The following is a 23498-nucleotide window of genomic DNA, read 5'->3' on the forward strand; positions in this document are numbered from 1 at the left end:
CGTCGATTCCCAACTTGGCAACTCTAACTTCAGTGACCTCCATATCATTGTGGTCGATGCACGCATCATCCAATGAAAGTCTACACCAGTGCGATTACCTTCGACCACATTCAACTGCATATGGAAGCAACCTCGCCGAGCTTGTTCACCTGAACGAGCAAATTGGCTCGCTCGACAACCATATTCACCGGTTAACCGAACTACGGCACACCCTCCGTAGTCGCGCGAACCAGCTGCAAAATCTGTGCTCGCCAGCCTATGCACTTCCTACCGAGGTCTTGTCACACATATTCTGTCAAATGGTCGATCCTGGAGTAGATTCCCTCGAGGCATCCGCAGAAGTTTATAAAAAATGTATAAGGCAATCGCTTGTCTTGAGCTCCGTCTCGGCCCGTTTCCGCCGCGTCGCGTTCGGAACTTCAGAACTCTGGAAGAGAGTTCTGTTGGACATCACGGACGAGGCAGTTGATTGCCTCGTATCCATGCTTCAGCACTGTGTTACTCACGCGCCCTACCTCGATATTATCATTTACGCCGGAGGCAGTGATATAGGAGAGCTTTCGACTTACTACAGCAGTTTATTTCTGCCTGAAATTGTTTGTAAAGTCAAAGCCTTCCAGTTGCTACACTACGATGATTTTGAAATTTGGATAGAAAAACTCTCCTCTTTTCCCATTCTTGATACCCTGGTCATAACGCAATCATATCCGGAGATGGATACCGGCAGTAATTTCAATTTGGGCGCACTCACCTCCGTGACCAGACTCGGCCTGCATTGTATTCATTTGTACAAACCATTCACACTTCCTCCGTCGGTGCAAGTCTTACTCACAGTCAACGTGCCCCAACATGTTCTTGTTTCCTTCCTCCATCGGTGCCCGAACCTCGTCGAGTGCTCCACTATTCTTCCTGCGATGGCCATTGGCGACGAAGAAGAATTTGCCGCTCCTGCCGTTCTGAATTATATCAAACGACTGTCTTGGGACATCGAATATCCCAGCTGCATCGAGTTCATACAGAATATTCACATGCCCTCCCTTGAGGTACTAGAACTCGAACACCATCATTATACTAAATTTGAACTCGTTCATCTCCTGTGTTGCAATGTGTCGATGAGTCTCACAACGCTCATTTTGACTACTTGGGCCAGTAATTTTGACCAGGATGATTTGCACCGATTTTTCAGGTTGCCATTTCCTCGACTTCACACACTTGAATTTTGCAGACGTGACACTGAAACAGACATACTGGATATCATTCAAGGACTGAGGCCAGACTACGAAGTTGGACGTGATCTCAAGAATCCATATTTACCAAGCCTCAGATCCTTGACTTTAGGTTACGCCATGGGCGAAGACCTATTCCGTTCCCTTCTCGCATTACTTCAAGAATGGAGGATTGGTGAGACGTCTTACTTCCACATCAAGGTGGCATCCACGGACGTCTTCACCGATCAAGCTTGTGCGCCGCAACTGCAAAAGGAATTGATATCGGTTGTGGGGAATCGCCAGATAGGGATGACATGGGGCAGCGAGAAACTCTGTTAATTATAAGCTGGGGGGAATTCTTTACTGGAGGCGTTGGAGGCTGGTCAAGGGTACGGTACGGTATCACTGGAGTCTATCATGACACTTGACCTCTATTATTATTCTTCCTTTCTCAACACCACGATAAGAGTCACCCGTACTCGAGCCGATTACTAAAGAAAAGAGTAACTTTTACATTCCGTCAGATACGTCACTTGATACTGTCCGACTACTTTAACATACTAAGGTTTTGTAATACAGAAATGTCATTGGACGAAGTTCCGCTTGATCATCTGGCCGATCGCGCAGAACAGCACCGCGAACCTCGTACATCTCTGTAGCACGAGAGTGACGATGGACACTGTCGGGCTACGCTAGAATCTCAATTGGTCAGGTTCACCGTCTGTGTGTGATTTGCAAGAGATATTTGGTCAAAGGGCCGAAGGTAAACAAATATCATAGGGGGGATGCCAGGTGACATGTCACGAGTACCGCTTGTCGATCCCCAACTCAACTCTAACTTCAGTGACCTCCATGTCATCGCGGTCGATGCGCAAACCATCCACTGAAAGTCTACACCAATGCGACTACCTTATACCACATACAACTTCATATGCAAGCGACCTCGCCGAGCTCGTTCAGGTGAACGAGCAAATTGGCTCACTCGATAGCCATATTCATCGATTAACCGAACTACGAGACACCCTTCGTTTTCGCGCGCGTCAGTTGCAAAACCTATGCTCTCCAATCAATACACTTCCTATCGAGGTCTTGTCACATATATTTGGTCTGGTGGTCGATCCTGGACTAGGTTCCCTCCATGCCAACAGGAGATCATATACAAAATGTATTTCCAAATCACTTAACTTGAGCTCCGTCTCAGTCCATTTCCACCGCGCCGCACTTGCTACTTCAGAACTCTGGAACAGGGTATCATTGGTTATCACAAACGACACAATTGATGACCTCGATGACCACGTGTCTATGCTACAACACTGTGTTGCCCACTCACCCTGCGTCAATGTTATCGTTCGTGATGAACTCGTGGATATGGATGCTGGTTGGACTTACGACCTTCTCTTTCCCATCGAAATCACGTCTAAAGTCAAATCCTTCTCCTTGGAATATTCCTCCGGGTTGAAACATTGGACAGAAAAACTTACAGTCCGCTCCTTTCCCATTCTTGATACCCTACTCTTGATGGGTCTGAAGTCTGGGACATCAATCAATATTAATCTTGATCTCAGGACGCTCACGTCTGTGACCAAACTCAGCTTATATGGGGTCTATCCGGACGGACCACCCATACTTCCGCCAGCGGTGCAAGTTTTATACTTGGACGAAATGCCTCATGATCTTCTCGCTCCCTGCCTTCATCAGTGCCCAAATCTCGTTGAGTGTAAAGGTAATCCCTCACATGGCTACCACGTCCAAATAGAATCCCCCACTCCCGTCATTCTGAATGTCATTAAACGACTGTATTGGTTTGTGGATCAAGCCTCCAGCGCTTCATCCATACAGAGTTTTAAACTGCCCTCCCTCGAATTCTTAGAACTTTGCTACTATGACTGGAGTGATATGCAATCCGCTCATCTCCTGTGTCGCGATGTGTCAACGACGCTCACGACACTTATTTTCAAAATGCCTTGCTATCATTGGAAAGGAAATAATCTGCGTCAATCTCACTATATGCACCAATTGTTTGGGTTGCCCTTCCCTAGACTTGAAACACTGGAGATCTTAGGCGCCGAGGGTCGAACAACTATCATCCTGGATGTCATTCGAGCACTAAGGCTAGCATGCGTTGGATGCGATCCCAATCGTCCATATTTACCGAGCCTCCGCTCTTTGACTTTGGGTCGCAGAGTCGGCGAAGATTTTTTCCGTCTCCTTCTTGCATTACTTCAAGAATGGAGGATTGGCGAGATATCTTCTTTTCACATAAAGGTGTCATCCTGGCGGGCCTTCACTAAATTAGATCATGCGTCACAGTTGCGAGAGGAATTGGTATCGGTTGTGGGGAATCGCCAGATAGGGATGACGTGGGGCAGGCAGAAACTCTGTTAATTATCCAGCTGGAGGAAACGTAGCTTCCATCTCACCGACACCCGTATCAGCGCAGAGATTTTGGAGATTGGACAAGGTTACGGCTATCTCTGGTGACAACGCAATCTCTGTTGCTTATTCTTTCTTTCCAAACACCACCATATGAGTCACCCATACTCCAGTCGATAGGCTACTAAAGAGAAGAGTAACTCTTTACATTTCCGTCACATACGTCACTTTTAATTAGTGTCTAGACTACTTGATGCAAAAAACGTCATTGGACAAAGTTCCGTTTGATCAGATAACCGATACGCGCCAGGACAACCACCCGTGAACGTCGTACAACACACTCCACAGGTTTTACATTCTTTTTCTGGCGACCAAAGGAGCTTATACTGCTGCGCATTCAAGTCAAGCGGCGCGTTGAAGCGACAGTCACCATAACTTAATAATCGCAAGCATCGTTACTAATCGCAGTCTTGTCGTCTCAAATTAAATTCCGGCAAACCACCAAGAGGCACGGAAGAACAACGCCCACGCCCAAAACGCTGTTTAGCTTTTTTGAGTTTCCTTTTATTAAATATATGAGTGATGTAGTTCTAAGCAATATTTTAAGCAGATCGAGAACGCTCAATCACGATTGACAGCTACAGCTACAACACAGGATACCAGAGAAAACAAAAAAATGATAGTAGTACATAGTTCATGCAAGTCATGAAGATTATTCCAATGAGAAAGCAATCATGAAGTTCGATAGCAGCGAAAGATGGATAAGTGCGGGTGGAAAAAAAAAAGATTAATGTGTTCATAATAATATCAATTAAAGTCCGCGGAATCAGAGCAAAATGATGAAAACGAGGCAAGGGAAGAACCGGGTATAAAGGCCTGATCTTTTTAAGGAGACAACATAGAGAATACGAAAGTCGAAATCAATAAGTCCGTCGTGGAAGGGAATTCATTTTTCTCCGCCTGAGGGCTTCAACATAGGCGGGTGGCAGCGACGCCTTCTGAGGATGGTTCGAGAGCGGATTTTGACCAGGGAACTTGGTAAGCCTCGATGACTCCGAAACCAACTTCACATTTGTTGCCAACGTGACATGAACATCATGCTGATTCATGCTCGTCGTCATTTTCATACTTATAGGTAACGGTTGAACATCTGCACGACTCGAGCACGGAGTGTAATGTTGAAGTCGGTCACCTAATTTCATGCGAAAAAAACCGACAAAGGTCACGACGATCCAATCTTCTTTATCCAGCCCTGGTGGTAGAATTTCAAGAAAGCCACGACGACTTCTTGATACTATTCCGAGTTTAGCTGGACGGAAGCACGCAATAGGAGTGGGTGGTTGAATGTCGTGGATTAACACGGGGTTGGAGGCGAGGCATATCCACTTGTAAGGACGACTGTCTGGGCCTTTGAAAGACCATGTCCTAAGCAAGTAATTAGCTCGGTTATTTAGATGGATTCTTCTTTAATACTCACGGGTCTGGAAGGGGAGCTTTATGGGTTGCAGTAATGGGCCCAGTCGTGGACGTTGATCTTGCGACAGGTGTAGGCAACGCAGAGTTTACCTTCTGCTGTGATTGGACGCAAAAGTCTCGAAAAGCCTCAAGTGCGACACCAGCGCTGTTTGTCCGTGATAGCGCAGATTGGGAGTCGGGAGGAGGCAAAGACGGTGTCTCCGTCATTTTGGTTGTAGGAGGAGTGCAAATCTCCATACCCAGATTACATAGTTGAACTCTGGTCCGGCCGTGGTGACCCATCGGTTCGATTTCGCCAACTTTAATTTCGACATTAGTCGTACTACATTCGTAACTCCGTAGCCTCTTAATACTCGTGGACAGAGCGGCGGGCTGGAGAACGGGGGTAGAGCTGGCGGGTTTGTGTGGTGGTAGCGGTTCAAGAATAGGTGGAGGATGAGGAGAAGGCAGATCCTGATGACGCTTATGACCATCAGAATGAGGTGTGGAATGTGTTCGGGCGATTGGTGATGTCAGGTGTGCATTAGACGACTGTAGGCGGTACTCTGGACACGGTGGCAGTGGACCTGGCGAAACAGAGGGAGACTCCAATGACGAGCTCGACGATGACGACGACGACGACGACGAGATGGAGTAGAGCGGATGGCCGTCCTGATTGAGGAGGGTGGTGTGGAGGGGGTCGTTGTTGAGCAGAAAGAGATGCATGGCCGTCGATGCCTGCGGGGCAACGCTGGCCCTTATATTCCCATCACACTCTTATGTAATTCCATGACATATGACATATTCAGGACTTCGTCCACCTCGCCTCCCGAACTATGACGCACGCTGATCTGTCCGCGCAGACGGCTTTGGTCCTACGTGGCACGGACCAGCAGCAGTCAAGAATAACGAGCACCCACCAGCCTGGCGGTCATCCGTACGTCATCCATAATAGAAAAAGTACGAGTAGGATCGACAAACAACATCTTTCTACCTCCTCGCGTGCTTACGCTAACTCGGCGTCGTGAGACTTTTTTGACTCCAGTAAACCCGCTGACGACAGTACTTTGACATAAGCCACCCCTTTTTAAGGGAGTGAGAAGATCCAGGTTCGAAGGCGAAGCGATCATTTCGTTGGTAAGACAGCTATAATACACAAAACGCCACAGCTTCCGCTCCTACAACACCACCGCCGACCTACATAAAACCAATCAGATATTCGAATGTGCTCCGTACAACGCCTGAAAATCGCACTGCACAACCCAAATAACCCAAATTCAAGTTCTTCCGGAAAAACTTTCGTGTTGCAGTGTACTAGTAAGTACTCCTTTCCTCAAGAACAAAAACATATGATGTCATAATTTTCCCCGGAATAAGTGTCATCAGTTGGTGCTATTAGCGATGGATACCTTGAATACCTGCACAGTGATCGGATCATGGAACCTCGGACCCGGTTCATCTCGCTCGAGATTATGATCCGCATCTTCGTGGATACCCAGTCATCATACATATATACTGCCGAGCATCTTGAATGGAATCGATACTTAAGGTATCTTGTCGTAACAAGAGTCCATGGATCCTACTCGCTCACAATCCGAACTACACCGGCATCGGATGATGACCAGCACGCTTCGAGGGATCGATGATCTCATACTTCCATTGTTGCCCCACCGAAATTACCACCAATACTTCGCAACTCTTGAAATACGAATGCGGCCCACCAGACCCAAAATGGAGGCTCGATTTGGATGTCAGTTCCAGACTTTTTCAAACCCCTTGGACACCGGGGCAATTGATCTGAAACGTCGGACACGCCAGATGCCACGCAGTGGATATATGAAAATGAAAGCCTCCAAAGTCTGTCCACGAAACGTCTGGAGTGGAGAGGAACTCCTCCAGACTTGCAAACACTCCAAAAACTCGGCCCTATTTTCGAGGGAACCAAAAAGCTGATGGAAAATCCGGATGACTCATATATCGCATAGCAAGAAGGCGGCCGACGAGGAGTCGGATCATGATTGACATGCAGTGATCGCAGTTCACCAACGCCAGGTGCCCTTAGCAAAGTTTTCGGTTAACACTAATGACACAGGGTTGCCAAATGCTCCGCGTGAACTTGTAAAAATGCGCGATTTGTGATACTAGTTCCATTGCCCACCAGCCTCGGCGTAGGTCTTTTCACTCCTGACCTTCAAGATCCTCGCGCGGACCGGCTTTAACTTAATCAAATAACTGACAACGGGTTTTGAAGATCGTCTAAATCTGATTGGTACAAGCTTGGCATTTTGGAGAGAAAACTTACTGTCAGAGAGTCGAATATGGAAAATGACTTAGAGAACCAGTACAGAGTATCGCCCCTTCCCAGCAATTATCTTAAATGTGAATAGACAGAAGTTCGATAAGCACAAAACCAGGGGAAATTACCAAATGGAAAGAAGCCAACAATCACGTAATCTGAAGACCGGATGTTTGTTCAGGAATGAATCAGCCTATTGAGCGTTGAACGTCGAACCAGCGAGCAATTAGTCAGGGACCCCGTGAACAGGGGCCAACGAAGCAGAATACCTGAAGCCCAGATGACTCGATTCCTGCGTCATACGGGGCTCCATAAGCGATTCGCGGGACCGTATACATACATCATTTGTCAGAAAGAAGTGAAGGTTACACAAAGAGATCCTCGGGTTGTGATCAGAGAATTTATCCCAGCCTATATGAAGGCGCCATACTCAACCTTGAGTAACCCGAAGAATGGACAGAAATCTATAAATGGATAGATACACTGACTCTATGTCGTAGGATAACCAACGTCTACGAAAGCACGCATAGACTTCCCATACGCAATTGTAAGTGCCGTTAACCTATTCAACACATCAGAAATGAGTAAAGTTGAATATAGTCAAAATCTGAAAATATCCTACATAAATCCAAAAACCACCAAGAGTGAAATAACAGAATTGGTGACCAGGTGTCCGTATGTATTGATCATAGGCAAAAGCATAGCCGTTTGAAACGAGGTAAGCATCCAGCGGAAGGAACTAAAAGAAGTTTATGAGATGAAGCAGACTCGTGATGAAGCCGAGACGTACTTGACCGCGGCAGTCGCTCCAGCACTATTCGCTTGCAAGACATCGACAACATATGCCCCACCCGGTGTCATGACGAGGTCGCACTAGCAAGGTCAAAAAATATCATTCGTCGTGGGGAAGAAAGATAAGAAAGGATAGACTTACGCCAATACCACTGATGAACAAGCATACGAGATTCAAGGTAAGTCCGATAGGGCCCGAAACATATTTTGTGATCAGGGCTGAAGCAAGAATAGGAAACGGTAGAAACGCGCCAAAAAAGGCAGCACGCAGGCGGTCTTCGGGATACCAGTACCCTCGCATTTCTTTATATTTAATGACTACCTTATCTGATAGCCGACCAGAGAGCGGAGCGCCGACTGAAGAGGAAACAGAACATTAGTGGAGGTCATGTAAAAGGGGAGACTTATGTTTCTTCTTACGTGCATTGCCGATACCAAGAGGGAGGAAGCATAAACCAATGAGGGCTTCGTTGTCGATACCATAGCGTTTTCCCTAAAACCTGGATTTTGAGTTATAGCCGAACGAGTGACGAAGTAACCTACGCACGATGGTATAGGCGAATGGTACCAACAAAGCTGTTGATTTCAACGAGTCAGAATACACGTAGGATGTTATGAACTTACTCACCAAGGTCAGTTATAACAGTAACGGCACTACTAATAGCCTAGGGGGCTCAACGTAGCTTTTTCAGGGAGTGATAATTTATAAGATCAAGGCACAACGCACCACAGCGAGAATATTTGGACTACGTAGCAGCAACAGTTGCGAGAATGGATTCAGCAGACAGGGTCTCCATTTCGGAAGAGCTTTTCCTGATCTCGCATATTCATCCATACCTCTTGTACCGGGATGACTCGTTTCGGGGAAGAAAATGAAGAGGAAAACAAAAGCAGCACAGCCAAAGCAAGCCAGAAGATAATGAATTGCACGCCACGACCAATAATGGGCGATTATACCTGATCCCAGATTAATCGCGTATGAGCAGATAAGGGTCAATAGCAGGTTATACCTCCTAAGCTAGGCCCAAGGGCGATTCCAAGGAATGTAAACTGAAAAAATAGACGGTATCAGTGACAATTATCTCCTAAGTCAATCTTCACTCACGCCAAAGTATGTACCCAAAGCCGTTCCTCTTTCTTCAAGCCTGTATATGTCTCCAATGACTCCGGCTCCCAGTGGGTAATTGGGAGCCGCACCAATTCCTTGGATGCCTCGCCAGACCAACAACTGGGTAACAGTGCTAGCTCTTGCTACTGCAAGAGAGGCTATGACCATCAGAGGAAAACCACAGAGGTACACCGGTCGGCGGCCATCTGGTTGGACTGAGCCAAAAGGAGCTAGTTTTGAGGAGAGGCAATCTTACAAAATTTGGCGTATCTCGATCCTACAAGTCCCCCGACGGATGCTGCGAATGTATAGACACTGACGGCATAACTAACACGGAAGAGTGAATATCAAAAGTCGCAAGATGTAAAATCGGAGGATGTAACCTGGTACCCACCCAACAACCTCTCCTGTCGTATTAAGGTCTCGGGATATTTGAGGTATCGATGGCACGAATGTACTTGAAGTAAAAACTGTGTATAGCAATCAATCAGCCCTCATGGTTCACCACCAAGAGATAGTAATCACATGCAACGAGTCCACCCCATATTACTATAGTGGATAACAACCTCTTCTTTTGAGGTGAAAACCTGTCGTAGACATCGGTGTGAAGCAACGGGGATTCCTCGTTGGTCATTTTGTGTTCGGTAACCCGATTGCGGGTGGAAAGAAATGACAAATCTTACCTCAGGGAAGAAACCGCCAGGCTTAGCATGTGATCCGCTCACAACTAAATGGGGGTAGATGAAATTACACAGTTATTTTTATACAATAGTTCTTCAGTCACTTGCCTCGAGCCTAAGTCACCTAGTGTGCTCGTTGCCCAAGTGACTGTCGAATTCAACGATTTACAACGGTACCAAACTTAAGGTCAAAACAGTGAGGCAACTATCCAAGAATGGTATTACTTGTTAATGGCTCAACGTCTAAGCGTCTCAACTTTTATTCTTAACGAGTACAGTCACATTTTTAGAATTTCATGTGGATAAGATGTGGATGTTGTATACATCTTTAGCTTTTACATAAGTGTTTGAATTTTGCTCTTCTGAACGAGTATGGTCAAATTAAACTGCTCTGGCCGCTCCACTCCCGAAGTCTCTCTGTAGGTTGTGGAGAGATGGTAACCCGGCCCATGGACAAAAAGGCTAGGCAAAAGTGGCTGTTATCTCAGCTTTCAAGATATAAATATGATTCGACGATGACAGTGATGTCGAAAACCAAGATTTTGACTATAATGACAGGCGATGTCGATGATCTTATGTGGGAAGAGCTCTTTAACCGAGAGGACGTGAATTCTTTTTGCTGTTAAAGTCTGATCACTGATTCTCAGGTGATAATCTACTTGGAGTGATTCGGAGTCGTCGACAGTGATTGCCATCATCTTCACTATCAGGAAGCCCGACATCCATCTGATAGATGCTTATGCATATGCCCCGGTGAGGTCGGAATAATCCTACGGAGCCAGCTTAGTTGATGCCCGAATAATGCTGGTACGCCACGTTTGTTGGCTTTCTTGTCTTAATTAATCTTTTGCCACTATCCAATATGCAGTATGGTTGTCGGGCAAGTTGAATAATGACATCGATTACGACAAAAAATAGAACATTCCTAACACAAAGAAGCGACCAGCTTTCTTTAGCCACATTCCATCTCATCACAATACTAGCCCGATCCTATACTTAGTCATGTCAATTCCCCGGGATATAAGAGAAGGGACCTGGAAGACGACCCGGATTAACCTGCTGTGCCATGCTTGTTTCCAATGAATCACTTCAACTGCTGAATCCTGACGTCTATCTTAACCACGTCTCACCCGCGGAAGCCCATGCGATAGATATTCGGAGAGACTTAAGTTTTATTATCCTGGGAGTGAGTAATGAATCCTCACAGTTGCGTTAACCTTGTACTGAGTAGATGAGGCCACTCTGTGGGACATATTTACTTATCTCCACATTGACACGGAAATCGCGAGGCACAGCCGTTTTACATTTGTCACTGGCTCCTTCATATTGTCAAGGTGAATTGCCATCAAGCGATGAGTTAGCCTATTATGTGTATTCATCCACAATTTCCTAGACTATTTGCTTCCGGTCACGTCTTCCTGGTGGCCATAAATATAGGTTTGTTCACCGCCACCATCTCTGACTATGACACCTCACGAACACACAATACTAGAGCCACATAATTGGATCTACGTTCTTTCGGGATGCCTGTGTCTACTATCGATGATGACATCATCTTTTCTCTTCCTTCAACGGATTCTCGCCATTTACCATGACGATAAAAGAGTACGACGATGTTTCTGGGCCCTCTGGGTTGTGGCATCGTTGTCTGATATCGTGATACTGGTTGGAGGCCATCAAAATAGGATCCCAGAAACCAACCAAAACAAAGATTCGGACGTTCAAACTTGGGTTTCAACTAGCGCTTGGTGTCTCTTGTTGTTTGATTCAGCAGTCATCATCGCCATGTCATACAAGGTCTTCTTGACGCAGGCTTGCGGCAATTTTGCAGAGAATGAAAAGTTTTCCTTGTACAAGCTCTTGACTGGGAGAACCCTTCCAGCATTTTCGCGAGCAATATTTCGAGGAGGGGTTCAATATTATACGTGAGTCTCCCAATCAAATGAAGCAACAAGCGACGCCTCTGAGATTTATTGTAGAATAACAGTCGGAGTAGTGCTTCTGGCAGGCTTCACCCTTGTTCTTCCTGTTCCTCAGATATATAAAGGAACGGTGTCAACCGCACTGGCGCCGCTTATGGCTTCAATGGCTTGTCGTGTATTTCGGAATACCAAACTGTTTTATTCCGAAGATTTCATGATGGAGACCTTGTAATAATTGCTTTGAAGACTTCATGATTTGTTTCGCGTTAATCCCTTCAATCATTACACATTATAGACATGTATGACAAAATCTGATAGTGAGACTCAATGATAGGCGTATAACGCTATGTAAAGCTTCATCACACGGAATCGTTGCCGTTAACGAGAAAGAAGCAAACAGGGGCAAGCTGAACTGCGCTGCGCCCCTGCACATGTGCGTCATCGATCACATGAAGATAATCAAAAAGGCAATTCGCGACTCCATTGGTTCTTCGCCGATGATATGGCTGCGCTCCGTAGCACTGCGAAGGCTAAACAACAGATTCGATTGGACTCATTAAGGGGCTGCGCTAGAGCAAGAGTGGGCGTAGAGCCGACGAATCGTGCAAGGAATCGTGATGTTTATATATCGGGCTTTGTATATAATACACAGCATGGTCACAACCACCAACGGCACCACATATCATCCTCTTCTACACTGCAACAACTGTCGTCTTATAGCACCATGGCGGCGCAACCTTCTTCTATAGCTCTCTATGCTGATGTACCTACTGCTTTCGCCAGTCTTAACAACGACTCTGCTGGAAAACTCGCCGCTCTGATCAACAAAGATATCGGTTCGGAGGGTTTCAAGCAGAGTACGGCATCCCTTGACGCACTCCTCTCCACAATCTCGAAACAGGTCATTCTATCTTCCCTTGGTCATCGCGAAACAATCGATGACTACATCACCTTCACCACCTTCGTCGCTCTTCAAATCAACAACGAAGCAGTGCACACCGGAACCATCCTAGGTGAAGGAGAAAGACCTCCTTACAAGACAGCTGTCGTACTTCCTGCAAGCGGACCTGCGATTTTGGGAGAAAGTTTGGCCAAGAATTTGTATGATGGAATGTGGAGTGCTACTTCTCGTGCCTATACGCCACTTGACCAAGACGATCGCAATAAATCACAAGAATATTATTACACCACCTCGATCCATGCTACTATTCTCGCTCGGGCATTCGCCTTGGCTGATATATTCCGAGACTCGCTATGGAGAGACGTTGAGGACCTTTTAGTCAAAGGATTATTCTCGGGTGATGAACAAGAACCGGGAATATTCATTGCTTTGACCGCTATTTTGCTTGGCGCTGGGAAAGAAATCAAAGAATACATGGGTGACGAGAAGAAGGGTTCGGGAAAGAGGTGGTTGTGGTACGACAATGTCAGAACAGTACCAGATGAGAGATGGGGATGGAAAGATGTTGTCGAGGCGCTGAAACAACAACCTGGACAATTGATGGCTGGCCGTTTGCCAGACTTCGTGAAGGATGATCTGGAGTTGGCGAAGAAGCACATTGGGGATGGACAAGTTGGCGATTCTTGGGATAGTGAGAAATTGGCTACGGATGCGTTCAACTGGGCTGCTATCGCTTGAAAAAGGGGTTTTTTTTTGTGGAAAGTTCAATTATGCAATTACGTACGCTGTATGCCACTCTGCTTGTCAACATCATCAAAACATAAACATGTTGGTGGCAGTCAATCGTGCACAGACATCAAAATTCTTTCGGACACGGTCACTTTAATGTCGCTTCGATGTTCTCCGATACATGTGCGACGTGCCACATCTAACCCTGTGAAATCAATCACTGTCCAAGCGCAAGCGCAAGCACGCCCCACCAAAAAAGGGAAAGTAAGCCCTACGGATGCACGTCCACTGTGATATCTGCATTGCTGAACCAGTATAATCACTAGGTTATAAGCATAATGGACTCACGGGGCTCAATTGGACATATGCCGGAGCAAAGGAACGGGCAGTACGCGGGCTAGTTATATAGACCGTACCCTCGCTGGAATCATGTCATTTAGCAATGCCAGATTCCAACCTCCTCGACCTCCCCAGTGGGGTCTTTCTCTACATCGTAGATTTCTTGAAGGTCCGTCTTTTCCCATCCGCACTTGGTTCTAGTTTTATCATGTTGAGCTGTAAATCTAGGGCCTACAACTATCATTAACGCCACTTCGACTCGTTCGCAGGTCATTCAATGTCTACGTGTGCGAGGCTATGTTTGATACCCTTGTTGTTCATGGAGGACCTTGTCAAGATCCTTTCAAATGGCAGGACGCCTCTTGGAGTAGCGACCTGTGGATGTATTACATCAACCGCCTCAAGCACCAGCTCGCTACACTTTATACGAAGAAGCAGCCCGCCGCGCTGCGGCGAGCAAAGCGGCTGAAGATCTTTGTTTCTGGAGTATTTGGGTGTCCAAGTACAAGTATGTCAGATATCATTGAGCACGAAGAGGGACAGTCGGCCATACACAGTCTCACGATCAAACTCCCTTCTGTAATCCAAACTCTTGAAAATCTGAGGGAGACAACGTGAGTTGATTTGATACCCTCTTAGTCAGTTATAAATTAACATCTTTGCAAGGATATGTCTCAGTAATTTTGAAACCGACGAGTTCACGCGAGATATATCAAATGCTCTCCTAACATTACCACATCTTTCTACCCTCAACATCATCTTCCTCGACCACAACTCTTTTAAACCACTTCCCATAGTCGAATCACCTCACTTGGCGACAGTAAAACTAACATGGCCATTACATGAAGCGAACACATCAATCCCTACGAGGCTCGAAGGAAGCAGTTCAATTTACTGCCAATTGTTCGGAGCCACCACGCAGAACACCAAACTCAAACGTCTAGAACTTCGTTCAACAAACAAACTACGTCCTCAAATTGAACTCTATCAACTTGGCGTCTTCCCTAATTTGGAGAAACTGGTGATAGACAATGTACCGGTGATGTTAAGTGGGGATGTTATCAAAGAAATGAAGAGTCTACAGAGTTTACGACTCGCCTATGGCCGATCTGCTTGCTCGAATAACGAACCTTGCACGGAAGTCTGGAAATTTATGAAAGAATTTGGAAGGAAGTTGAAGCGTTTAAGTGTCGATACAATTGGGGAGTCATTGTTAACATATCTGCACTCATATCAAGGTTTAGAAGCATTGGAGTTGACATTAGGAGGCGACACAGACTCCGCTGTAGATATCCGGGATCTATTTGAACGGGGACTCCGGCATCATGAAGAATCTTTCAAGTCTCTCCAAATTTCTCTACACACGCATTCGAATCCCCTCTCACCTTGGTTTTTCGAATATTGGAAAGAGTGGATACCCCCATTTAAAATCCTGGAGAATTTGGAAGTAACGACATCAATGAACCTATTTTCCGACCATGACGCTAGCGTATTAGTGGTATGTTTATTTTTCTCATTATTGATTTCTGCTTTCAAGGGGCTGATAAACAACCTAATATACAGAAAAATATCACAGACGTAGTCGCCCTAATCCCAACTTTACAAACCCTAACGATACGTCATCTATACGAACGCCATCCCCTATTCACACATGACAACGGTATCACAAGAGTCGTACTTGAAGGTGTACCATCAACCCAGTTAAACAGAAATTATACTGCAATACCTCAGTGTGTTGTGGCAATACATGATCTTCAAAGGACGTTTCGTGTTATATTGGATCATGGGGAGGGACGTTATGGGTCTCTTAAACTCGTTTGTAACCATTTCGATTAGGATTTTTGACTAGATATGGGGTTATACGGGGATCTTCGTGGTTACGGTTAAGGATGAGAATATCGAATCAACGTGCAAAGAGCCCGAAGCAAGTATCTACCGGTCGCATATAGCCTACGTATGTCATGGTATATCATATAAGCCATCCTCATATCGCATTCACTCACACAATTCTTGCCTTCCACGGCGTGAGTTTTCAAAAACAACAAAAATCTAACCATAGTCTGTATTCCAATTGTAAAATCACGAATATACACAAATTTGCTCGCACAAAAAACGAATGCCAACGTGCAAGGCCAAAAAAATGATAACAGAAAAAAAAATGTCTATGATAAAAGTCTAGGGGGTACGGGGATGCCTACATATAATCATCCAACAACGGACCGCGCTTTTTCAACTTCACAGGATCCGCATCTTCATCCGCACCACCCGTCGTGATAATAAACTCAAACCCATTGGACGCCATAGGTCCACCTCCCAACGCCTGAGGTTTAGGTCCAGGACACATAAAAGGATTCAAACCCCAAGTATACGTCTTTGTAGCCGTCTTACGAATCCTCTTCTCTTCCTCCTCATTAAGATCAACCCACGCCCACATCGTTTTCCTTGCTGCTGGAAGTTCGCGAAGTGCCGACATACTAAAATCAATATTCACTTCTTGGGATTCTGTTACCGCAAAAGGAATATTGTATGCCCGAGAAGCGAGAAGTGCGAGTTGCCATTGACCGCAACCATCGAAGTTAGCATCGAGGGCAATCATGGCATCTGGGCGCTTCGAAGGTATATGAATCTCCTGGTCACCCCAGATAGGTCCAGCGTCGGATAGGGAAATCTTGATCGTGCTTCCACCAGATGCATCAGGGGCGGTATAGGTATAAGCGTAGGGTTGAGATGCTATACAATCCTCGTCATTTTCGGCTTCCATGAGGACGCGGAATACACCAGATCCGAACATGACAAATTCGATGTCAGTATTAGGGATCAAGAGCGCCAGTTCTCCAAAACTATCATGCAAAAGGTTAACATAGAATAATTTTCAGATAAATAGAAAGTTCCGTACAGAGGAAGTAGGTCGAGCTCCCGCGTAACGCCCAAAAGATGCACAGTGAGACGTCGCCGTTGCATAGGGATATCGGATGGTATGCAATTCAATTGGCAGAGTAGACGGTATGTGGAGAGCGGCCAGTGTAAAAGTAGCGCCGCTGGCGAACGCAAGGGAAGGCCACGCCACTCGTAATAGCTCGTCCAGTTATGTTCGAAGTTAGGCGGAGCTGCAGGAGGGGCGATATCCATGGACTCAAAATCTAGCCAAGGAATTTCATCGTCAGGGAGCAACCAACCCTGACGTTCCTCTCTAGGTTCATCTTCTAGTAATTGCATACCCGATATATAGTCCACGTCATCGTCGCAAGAGCAAGGTGGTGTCGTCCACCATCCGTAGTTGGTTCCACACCCGAAAAGTCCTCGACTATCGCGATAGCGATCACAAGTATACGATCCATCGTAAGTTTGGCGCATCCAAGGAAACTGTCTAGCAATGGCCTGCATTGCTGGGCGCTTTTTGTGGCTGCGCTACTTTGAGATTTAGAAGACGTTCCAAAAAGGGAAAGAAGTTTTCGACTCACTCTCAAGAACCTACAAACATCCCTGTGGCGGAGTGAGCCTCTCCTGCCCTTCAGCCAATTCTCGTTGGAACACTAATTAAAAGATTAGGCGCATCAGATGTCTTATAAAATGGTAGATAACGATTGGGGCGTACGACGACATCACAATAAAAGACGGATTTACACTGAGCACAAGGAACGAGTTTCTGCACACAAATTAGTATTCGAAATGATTTGAAAGAGGAAGACATACGTGGTCAGGGGTCTCCACTCGACGGCAATTCAAACAGACATGCGTCGAATGCTTTGGATCGTCGTCGTAATGCAAGATGGCATCGATGTCGTTGAGGTCGCTAGGGTCGAAGAAGACAGAAGAGTCGAGGGCGGCGGGGGCCATAATGCAGGCAGCTGGTTGGGGTGAGGATGACGCGTTGAATATTATATATTGGTGCATCATCCCCAAAATTTTTAACTCTCTCGGCGTACCCACGCCTTCCCTGCCACTATCTGCGTAATGAGCATCACATGAAATTCAGGATCAAGACTCTTTAATGTCTGCTTGTTACGTTCAGCCCTGCGCCGCGCGTGGTCAATATCAAGGTCAGACTATTAAGCGAACCAGCCGTGCTTGCGCCAACTCAGTTTTTTGGGGTGACATTCTGATCCCAAGCAAGGCCAAACACGACACACGTGAATGTGAGTACGTTTTGCGCATTGCACAACCGAGAGGCTAACGCGTGCACAATCAATTGTGCCTACCGTGTAGTGTTACGGCGAAAGTCTGCCATTTCTGTCCCACTGACAACTCATCAAGCGAATTGATTGCTCTTGAAATCAGCCAAGACGACTCAAGCTCAAGGGTTGTCTCCACAGAAACTCCGAGCCAGATTCTTCATCATGTCTTGTCTGTTGATCTACCGGGTGAAGAAATAGAATAACGTTGATGTACTTGGCAGCGTTATCGACTGATACTACGCCTACACTCAAATGTAAAGTCTTGACTCCGAACAACCTCGGGGATCCGGTGAGCGCTTGAGTGTCGGTTGTATGGGCTGGGTAACCCCTTTGCTTGACAATTGTCCTTGTTTGTATGACTTGCCAGAAATTTAGATGAGACATAGGCAGTGGTCCCAGGCTCGGTTACCGTGGGCGGTGTCCTAAAATATCAATATTCTTTCCCTTTTGGACATGTTTATACTATACATAGACTCTTAGACAACCCCTGGACAACCCTCCAGAATACGGACATCTTAGATACCCCTCCGGCGGTGGGGTACGGTGATTACATTTTCAGGAACGTAATCGCCCGAAATTGCTCGTTTTCATCTTCCCCAAAGTTTTTCGCATTCAAGATGATGCTTCTATATTTAGAAGGCACGAATGTCGATTATCACTGTCCCAAATCAATTTTATCCGGCCAACGGTTGACGCAAGAGGGGTATAGAATGGATACATACAATGCCTTTACTGGCCTATTCACCTGCTCGTTCCTTTTGGTTCCTCAAATGAAGGAAGAAAACGTAACGCTCTCAGAAAAGAACCGTCTCCGGAACTTCTGTCCTTCACAGCTGATACAGTGTCTCTGTTCTGAGTATATTGATTCGATGGCCGATCAACTCTGAAAGAGACTGGCAGCACATATCGTATGACCACTTTCGCCCTCTTTCCGAATTTGAAGTATATATATATTCCCGACAAGTTCAACTGCTTACACACGTAGGAGTGACAAAAACTGAAAGAAATCATGAAAGCTCCACCGATAAGTCTTTATCGAAAGCAACATCAACAGTGACATCCAACACCTTGTTCGTCGCATCATGCTTTATACGCGAGTGACCCAAATTTTTCCCATTAACCTTCACTTTCTTGGGAGCCTTCTCCACGTTAAGGAACCGCACACGCGCTACGTTAACGCCCGTTGGGAAATCAAATGTTCCCTTTACATCCAACTTGCCCTCCTTGAAACTCATATCCACAGTAGTCGTTTGAGATGGCTCGATAGACTCTCCATCGTCGATGTAAAGACTGCCAGAGGCAGTACCATCCTGACCGGTAGCTACGACGAACTCAAAGCCTTCGTCCTCAACTCTGTCGTCGTCATGGCAGATTCGACGCGGAGAGGAAGCACGACACCACCCTTGATGTGAACGGGGATAGTCGTAAAATCGATGTTGGTGAGAGAGACATTTGATCTGGTACCTTCAACAGGAGCCAAAGAGGTAAAGTTGTAGAAGATATCGTCGGGAAGGTATATGTCAACAGAAGTCGAGTTCTCTTCTGTCACAGGAGAGACAAGAATGGAATCGCCGAAGAAGAATTGCAGATCAAGAGGGAAGGTGTTTGCGTCTTTCGGATATTTGAACCAAAGGGGATGGAGAACGGGTGTGCCATCGGTGTGGGCTTGATGAAAGGCAGTGTAGAAGTAGTCCATTAGGCGATAACTACGAACAGTGTCAGTATCTTAGGTGTCAAGGTAATGAGAACAACAGACCGAATATCCATTGAACTTTTAGCTGCCTGAGTGACCGAAGGCCAAAGGTAATACTCTTGATCGTTGGCGTGGATCTCGTTGTGCTATACGCCGCGTCAAGGAATCTCGAAGAATAGAAAAGCATATAGCATACATTGCGCATGAAAGGATAGAAAGCGCCGAGCGTGGCCCAACGAGCACACAGAGTCTCCGTTGTATTGCCATCTAGCAGGAGATTCCATTAGTTGGCTAGAGACACAATGGAACTTGAACGCACTAAATCCGCAAATGTCACTTCCAACCATCGGAACTTGGAAGATAGTCGCAAAATTCAGCATCCCACCAATGGAGAACCTATACTGTTCCCATAGACTGATGTTATCCCCAAGCCACTTGCCGACATGCGCTCCGACTCCGGCAAAAGTAGAGCGAGTAATGATAAGGGGTCGTTTACCAGGACGACGAGCCAGCATGGCTGTGCGCGTGGCAATAGACATCATCATCCCATAAAGATTGTGCACGTCATACTCCTGCAGCCCATTAGCATGAGTCGCATTGGTCTAAAGAACGAGGTCATAAAAGTTCTTTGCAGGAAAAATCTTATTTGAATACCCACCATAGAAGTCTTCGATGAAAGCGGACCCGCGGCATTATTGATTGCGTAAGGTGGGTTGAGTATATCGTCGCGCCTGCCAAGTTGAGATTGAGAGTCGTTTTGGAAGATAGGAGCATTAGGATCAGGAGGGGAACTTGTCCTGGGAGGAGGAAGACCCTGATCTCTGGCCTGTTGGAAAGGGTCATCGCAGGGTAGATTGCAAAACTAGAAGTCACGGTCAAATCAACGAAATGACACATGGAAGCGTTTCACGTACATTAGAGGGTTCGTTCATATCAATCCATGCACCGTCAATATCTAGCCCCGTTTCCGGGTCGTAGAATTCCCGGAATTCGTTGTTCCAAAATCTAAATCACAATTAGCTTCAGTTTTGAACAAAGAAAAATGCATACTCTGTGACGTTGGGATTAAACCAATCTGGAAGTTACGTCAAGAAGGTGCACCGACAAGCCACTAGTTTCCATTTACCTGGATATACAGTCACGCCTGATCTCCAGCAAATCAGCACCTTCCTACTGAATAGCAAGTCACAAAAATGCTTACCGGGCCAAACGATAGCAATGAAATCACTTCCGTTGTCAGCTTTAAGATATACGTTGAGGTCTTTGCCACGGTGAAACGACAAATAATCCGGATCATCTGGTAAATAGGCTACCGCAGGATCAGTCATCAAAACTGTTTAGAGCAATGTCAGTGAAAAGACCGAGGGGTTTTAGAGCATGACTCACTGAAGTGCTGGTCATGGGAATGTAAATAGTCGACGACATCACGCATCCTGTTCATCGGGAAGAATTGCGGGTCTACAGTGAAAATACGACGTCTATCCATGTAATCTGTAGCCACGATTGTAAACATTGTGTGAAGAGAAAAGGAGGATAAAATTCACCAATATCCGTCCACATAGTTTCGAGAGGAATGCCTGCTGCTGCATATTTAGATATAACCTCAGCTACGTTGACGAAATCTATGTTGAAAAAGTGTAAGAGTGAGTCGAAATGGCGAAGAACAAGTATTATATATACCTTTATAGCCGAAGCGGCATTGATGAAAACCGAAACTCCAATAGGCTACCTCAGCAGGGAGACCAGCAACTTCCGCATATTGTCTTGCAACCTCTGCCGGATCCGACTCACTACCAGCCAAAAAATAATAGTCCATAACGCCACCGATGGCATTATATTCCAGGCTAGTTCCCCCCGTGTTACTGAGCTTGACATCCATACCATTGGAGTTCAAGAAAAAGACACCATGTGTTCCCGTGGTACGATGTTCGAAATAGACTGGGTGATTTCCGTATAAGTTTGTACCAGTGGGAAGCCCGGGGGACTCCTTCGACCATAAGGTAAGCGTCATATTGTCAGTTGGGAGATGGAAGGGGTTAGTGTGCTCCCCAAAGCCATAAATATTCGCATTGTCAGGTAGATTCGTCTTGACACGAAGATATTGCGGCTCGAAGATGATAGGATGCGAAGCAGTAGAGAATAATACCTCCTGAGAGGAACTCCGATAGATTGAGAATGTAAAAGGTGAGGTTGTAAAGTTGAATTGGATTGAAGCCGAATCTGGCGACACTGCTTGGTTGGAGGGTCGAGGGAACACACTCTCGGGAACTTCATAGCGGCTCGAGTTGGCGTCCACTATTTTCAAATGAATACGATCCTCTACACATATAATCAGCGTTGTCCGGACTACCGAAAGAAGAGAGATTACTGGTTTCATAGTCAACTCTCAGAGAAAGCGCTGTAAGGTCATCTCCGAAGACATTGCAGGCTTCACCGGCTAGTGTAAGGTCTGCTATAAGGGTTCCGCCTTCTGTCTTGACGTTCTGCGCGTTGTAGCCGGGGCATGCATCCAAGACAGCTGGATCGACGTTGGTAGCGCATATGTAGGAAACCAACCTCAACCACAGAACGAGGAGAGTCCAGTGCCTGTAGGAGCCGGTAAGGGCGACCATGGTGAAAACGATAACACACGGATTCGAGAGACCTCACATTTAAAGCTCATGAACTATTGAGGTGACCGCATGAAATAATTCTCCGTTTGTGCACAATAGCACCAGGTCTGTGAAAATTTCGAGACACAGGCACAAGTTGAACGTTGAACGCTGGACGCGACCAGAGGTATTTCGGCTCGTGTCACCACGAGGAGCATGCTGAGTGCTGAATGTACAATGCCGAAACTTGAATCGAGTCCAAATCAGCCGTTGTTGAAGTAGTTACTCGCTCGAGCACATCCCCAGCATTCGCTCTTTTCCTGGGCCGAGTAGGTATTCTGAGACAAGTGTATGGCGTCAAAGATTTTGTGGCCTTACGGAAAGTCCTAACTCGGATACGGTGGGTGTATGAAGGCTTCTTTCAGGGTCAGGGATGAAATAAAACATGTCCAAATATCATATTCGCCCACCAGTGGAACGCCATAGTCCAATCGCAACCATCTTTACCCCTGCACTCCAATGGCGGCAAAGCCCAGCTCCACCTACCACATGAAACTCGATACTTTGCATGATCCAATAGATCCAATGAGTTCCTGTGGGAATGTATGTATATTTGTCTTTGAGAAACGCAGCCCCTATCAGATTAATCAACATGTGGAACTTGTATGTTTCTTGAACTTCGAAGGCACGTATTTCTCCTTCCCTGCAGTCAGAAGACCGAGTGAGGTTCACTTGCGTCATACAAGTTGGAACTTCACAGCGACTGACTGTATATTGTATCACCATTGTTTCCTCGACTGACTACATACTGTATCACCGTTGTCAGGTTTAGGGTTCCGTGAATAACTCTCGAGTTAATAACTACTGTGAATAACCCCTAGTTATTAACTGTTAATAACAGATATTCACTCATCTGGGCTAGGTCTTTCTATCAGCGCTTGGGTCGCCTCTGTCGCCCTTGACATCATATATGACACGACTTTTCCAAACTCAAAAAGTCATGTGCGTGTATATATCCCCGACAAATGCAATTGGTCCTACAGGTGATAAAAGCGACGCGAATATGAATATTCCACTGATAAATCTATAAAGTCATGTGTGTATATATCCCCAACAAACGCAACTCGTCTAACAGGTGATAATCCGACGAGCGGCAGGGCCCGCTACCAGCAAGAAGTGATGAGTTTCGTACATAACGCATATAATGGTGTCTTCATTGATGCATTCTACAGTGCT

General features: G+C 46.0%; 8 protein-coding genes across 8 annotated transcripts; 4 read left to right on the forward strand and 4 right to left on the reverse strand.

The window, feature by feature from the left end:
• Positions 1–56: 56 nt before the first annotated feature.
• AGABI2DRAFT_115762 (hypothetical protein) lies at positions 57–1547 on the forward strand (the record flags this gene model as incomplete). The annotated part of the gene is made up of 1 exon (XM_006458676.1): positions 57–1547. The coding sequence occupies one exon, from the start codon at positions 57–59 to the stop codon at positions 1545–1547; it is 1491 nt and encodes a 496-aa protein (XP_006458739.1).
• A 964-nt stretch (positions 1548–2511) lies between these two features.
• Positions 2512–3028, forward strand: AGABI2DRAFT_190939 (hypothetical protein; the record flags this gene model as incomplete). Its single annotated transcript, XM_006458677.1, has 1 exon — positions 2512–3028. A coding segment is annotated over exon 1 (450 nt), but the record flags the coding sequence as incomplete, so codon positions are not given.
• Positions 3029–4526: 1498 nt separating this feature from the next.
• AGABI2DRAFT_176969 (hypothetical protein) lies at positions 4527–5762 on the reverse strand (the record flags this gene model as incomplete). Its single annotated transcript, XM_006458678.1, has 3 exons — positions 4527–4773; positions 4799–5006; positions 5059–5762. The coding sequence occupies 3 exons, from the start codon at positions 5760–5762 to the stop codon at positions 4711–4713; spliced, it is 975 nt and encodes a 324-aa protein (XP_006458741.1). The 3' UTR covers positions 4527–4710.
• A 2020-nt stretch (positions 5763–7782) lies between these two features.
• Positions 7783–9866, reverse strand: AGABI2DRAFT_200589 (hypothetical protein; the record flags this gene model as incomplete). The annotated part of the gene is made up of 13 exons (XM_006458679.1): positions 7783–7894; positions 7955–8071; positions 8123–8205; positions 8267–8481; positions 8545–8617; positions 8672–8700; positions 8753–8789; positions 8852–9081; positions 9135–9174; positions 9230–9438; positions 9489–9559; positions 9627–9702; positions 9758–9866. The coding sequence occupies 13 exons, from the start codon at positions 9864–9866 to the stop codon at positions 7822–7824; spliced, it is 1362 nt and encodes a 453-aa protein (XP_006458742.1). The 3' UTR covers positions 7783–7821.
• Positions 9867–12342: 2476 nt separating this feature from the next.
• Positions 12343–13609, forward strand: AGABI2DRAFT_190941 (hypothetical protein). The gene has a single exon (XM_006458680.1). It carries the CDS (start codon positions 12559–12561, stop codon positions 13471–13473), a length of 915 nt encoding a protein of 304 aa, XP_006458743.1. The 5' UTR covers positions 12343–12558; the 3' UTR covers positions 13474–13609.
• Positions 13610–13906: 297 nt separating this feature from the next.
• On the forward strand, positions 13907–15639 carry AGABI2DRAFT_115767 (hypothetical protein; the record flags this gene model as incomplete). The annotated part of the gene is made up of 4 exons (XM_006458681.1): positions 13907–13972; positions 14032–14417; positions 14470–15301; positions 15367–15639. The coding sequence occupies 4 exons, from the start codon at positions 13907–13909 to the stop codon at positions 15637–15639; spliced, it is 1557 nt and encodes a 518-aa protein (XP_006458744.1).
• Positions 15640–15841: 202 nt separating this feature from the next.
• AGABI2DRAFT_134400 (hypothetical protein) lies at positions 15842–17718 on the reverse strand. The gene is made up of 5 exons (XM_006458682.1): positions 17497–17718; positions 17399–17449; positions 17265–17336; positions 16700–17211; positions 15842–16643 (listed from the first exon to the last, which is right to left on the reverse strand). Exons 1-5 carry the CDS (start codon positions 17638–17640, stop codon positions 15998–16000), a joined length of 1425 nt encoding a protein of 474 aa, XP_006458745.1. The 5' UTR covers positions 17641–17718; the 3' UTR covers positions 15842–15997.
• Positions 17719–18985: 1267 nt separating this feature from the next.
• AGABI2DRAFT_183688 (hypothetical protein) lies at positions 18986–22283 on the reverse strand (the record flags this gene model as incomplete). Its single annotated transcript, XM_006458683.1, has 13 exons — positions 18986–19324; positions 19357–19684; positions 19735–19817; positions 19868–19938; positions 19991–20273; positions 20330–20533; positions 20586–20676; positions 20838–20841; positions 20873–21004; positions 21058–21162; positions 21216–21293; positions 21352–21990; positions 22040–22283. 13 exons carry the CDS (start codon positions 22281–22283, stop codon positions 18986–18988), a joined length of 2601 nt encoding a protein of 866 aa, XP_006458746.1.
• Positions 22284–23498: the final 1215 nt, after the last annotated feature.

The sequence above is a fragment of the Agaricus bisporus genome, assembly GCF_000300575.1.
Source record: "Agaricus bisporus var. bisporus H97 unplaced genomic scaffold AGABI2scaffold_2, whole genome shotgun sequence".
In the NCBI taxonomy this organism is placed as follows: Eukaryota; Fungi; Basidiomycota; class Agaricomycetes; order Agaricales; family Agaricaceae; genus Agaricus; species Agaricus bisporus.

Coding starts and splice junctions, on each gene's coding strand:
- AGABI2DRAFT_134400 (XM_006458682.1), bottom strand. CDS start 17,640: ATGGCCCCCGCCGCCCTCGACTCTTCTGTCTTCTTCGACCCTAGCGAC. Junction 17,450..17,496: donor GAGTGGAGACCCCTGACCAC/GTATGTCTTCCT, acceptor ATTTGTGTGCAG/AAACTCGTTCCTTGTGCTCA. Junction 17,337..17,398: donor TCTTTTATTGTGATGTCGTC/GTACGCCCCAAT, acceptor TCTTTTAATTAG/TGTTCCAACGAGAATTGGCT.
- AGABI2DRAFT_190941 (XM_006458680.1), top strand. CDS start 12,559: ATGGCGGCGCAACCTTCTTCTATAGCTCTCTATGCTGATGTACCTACT.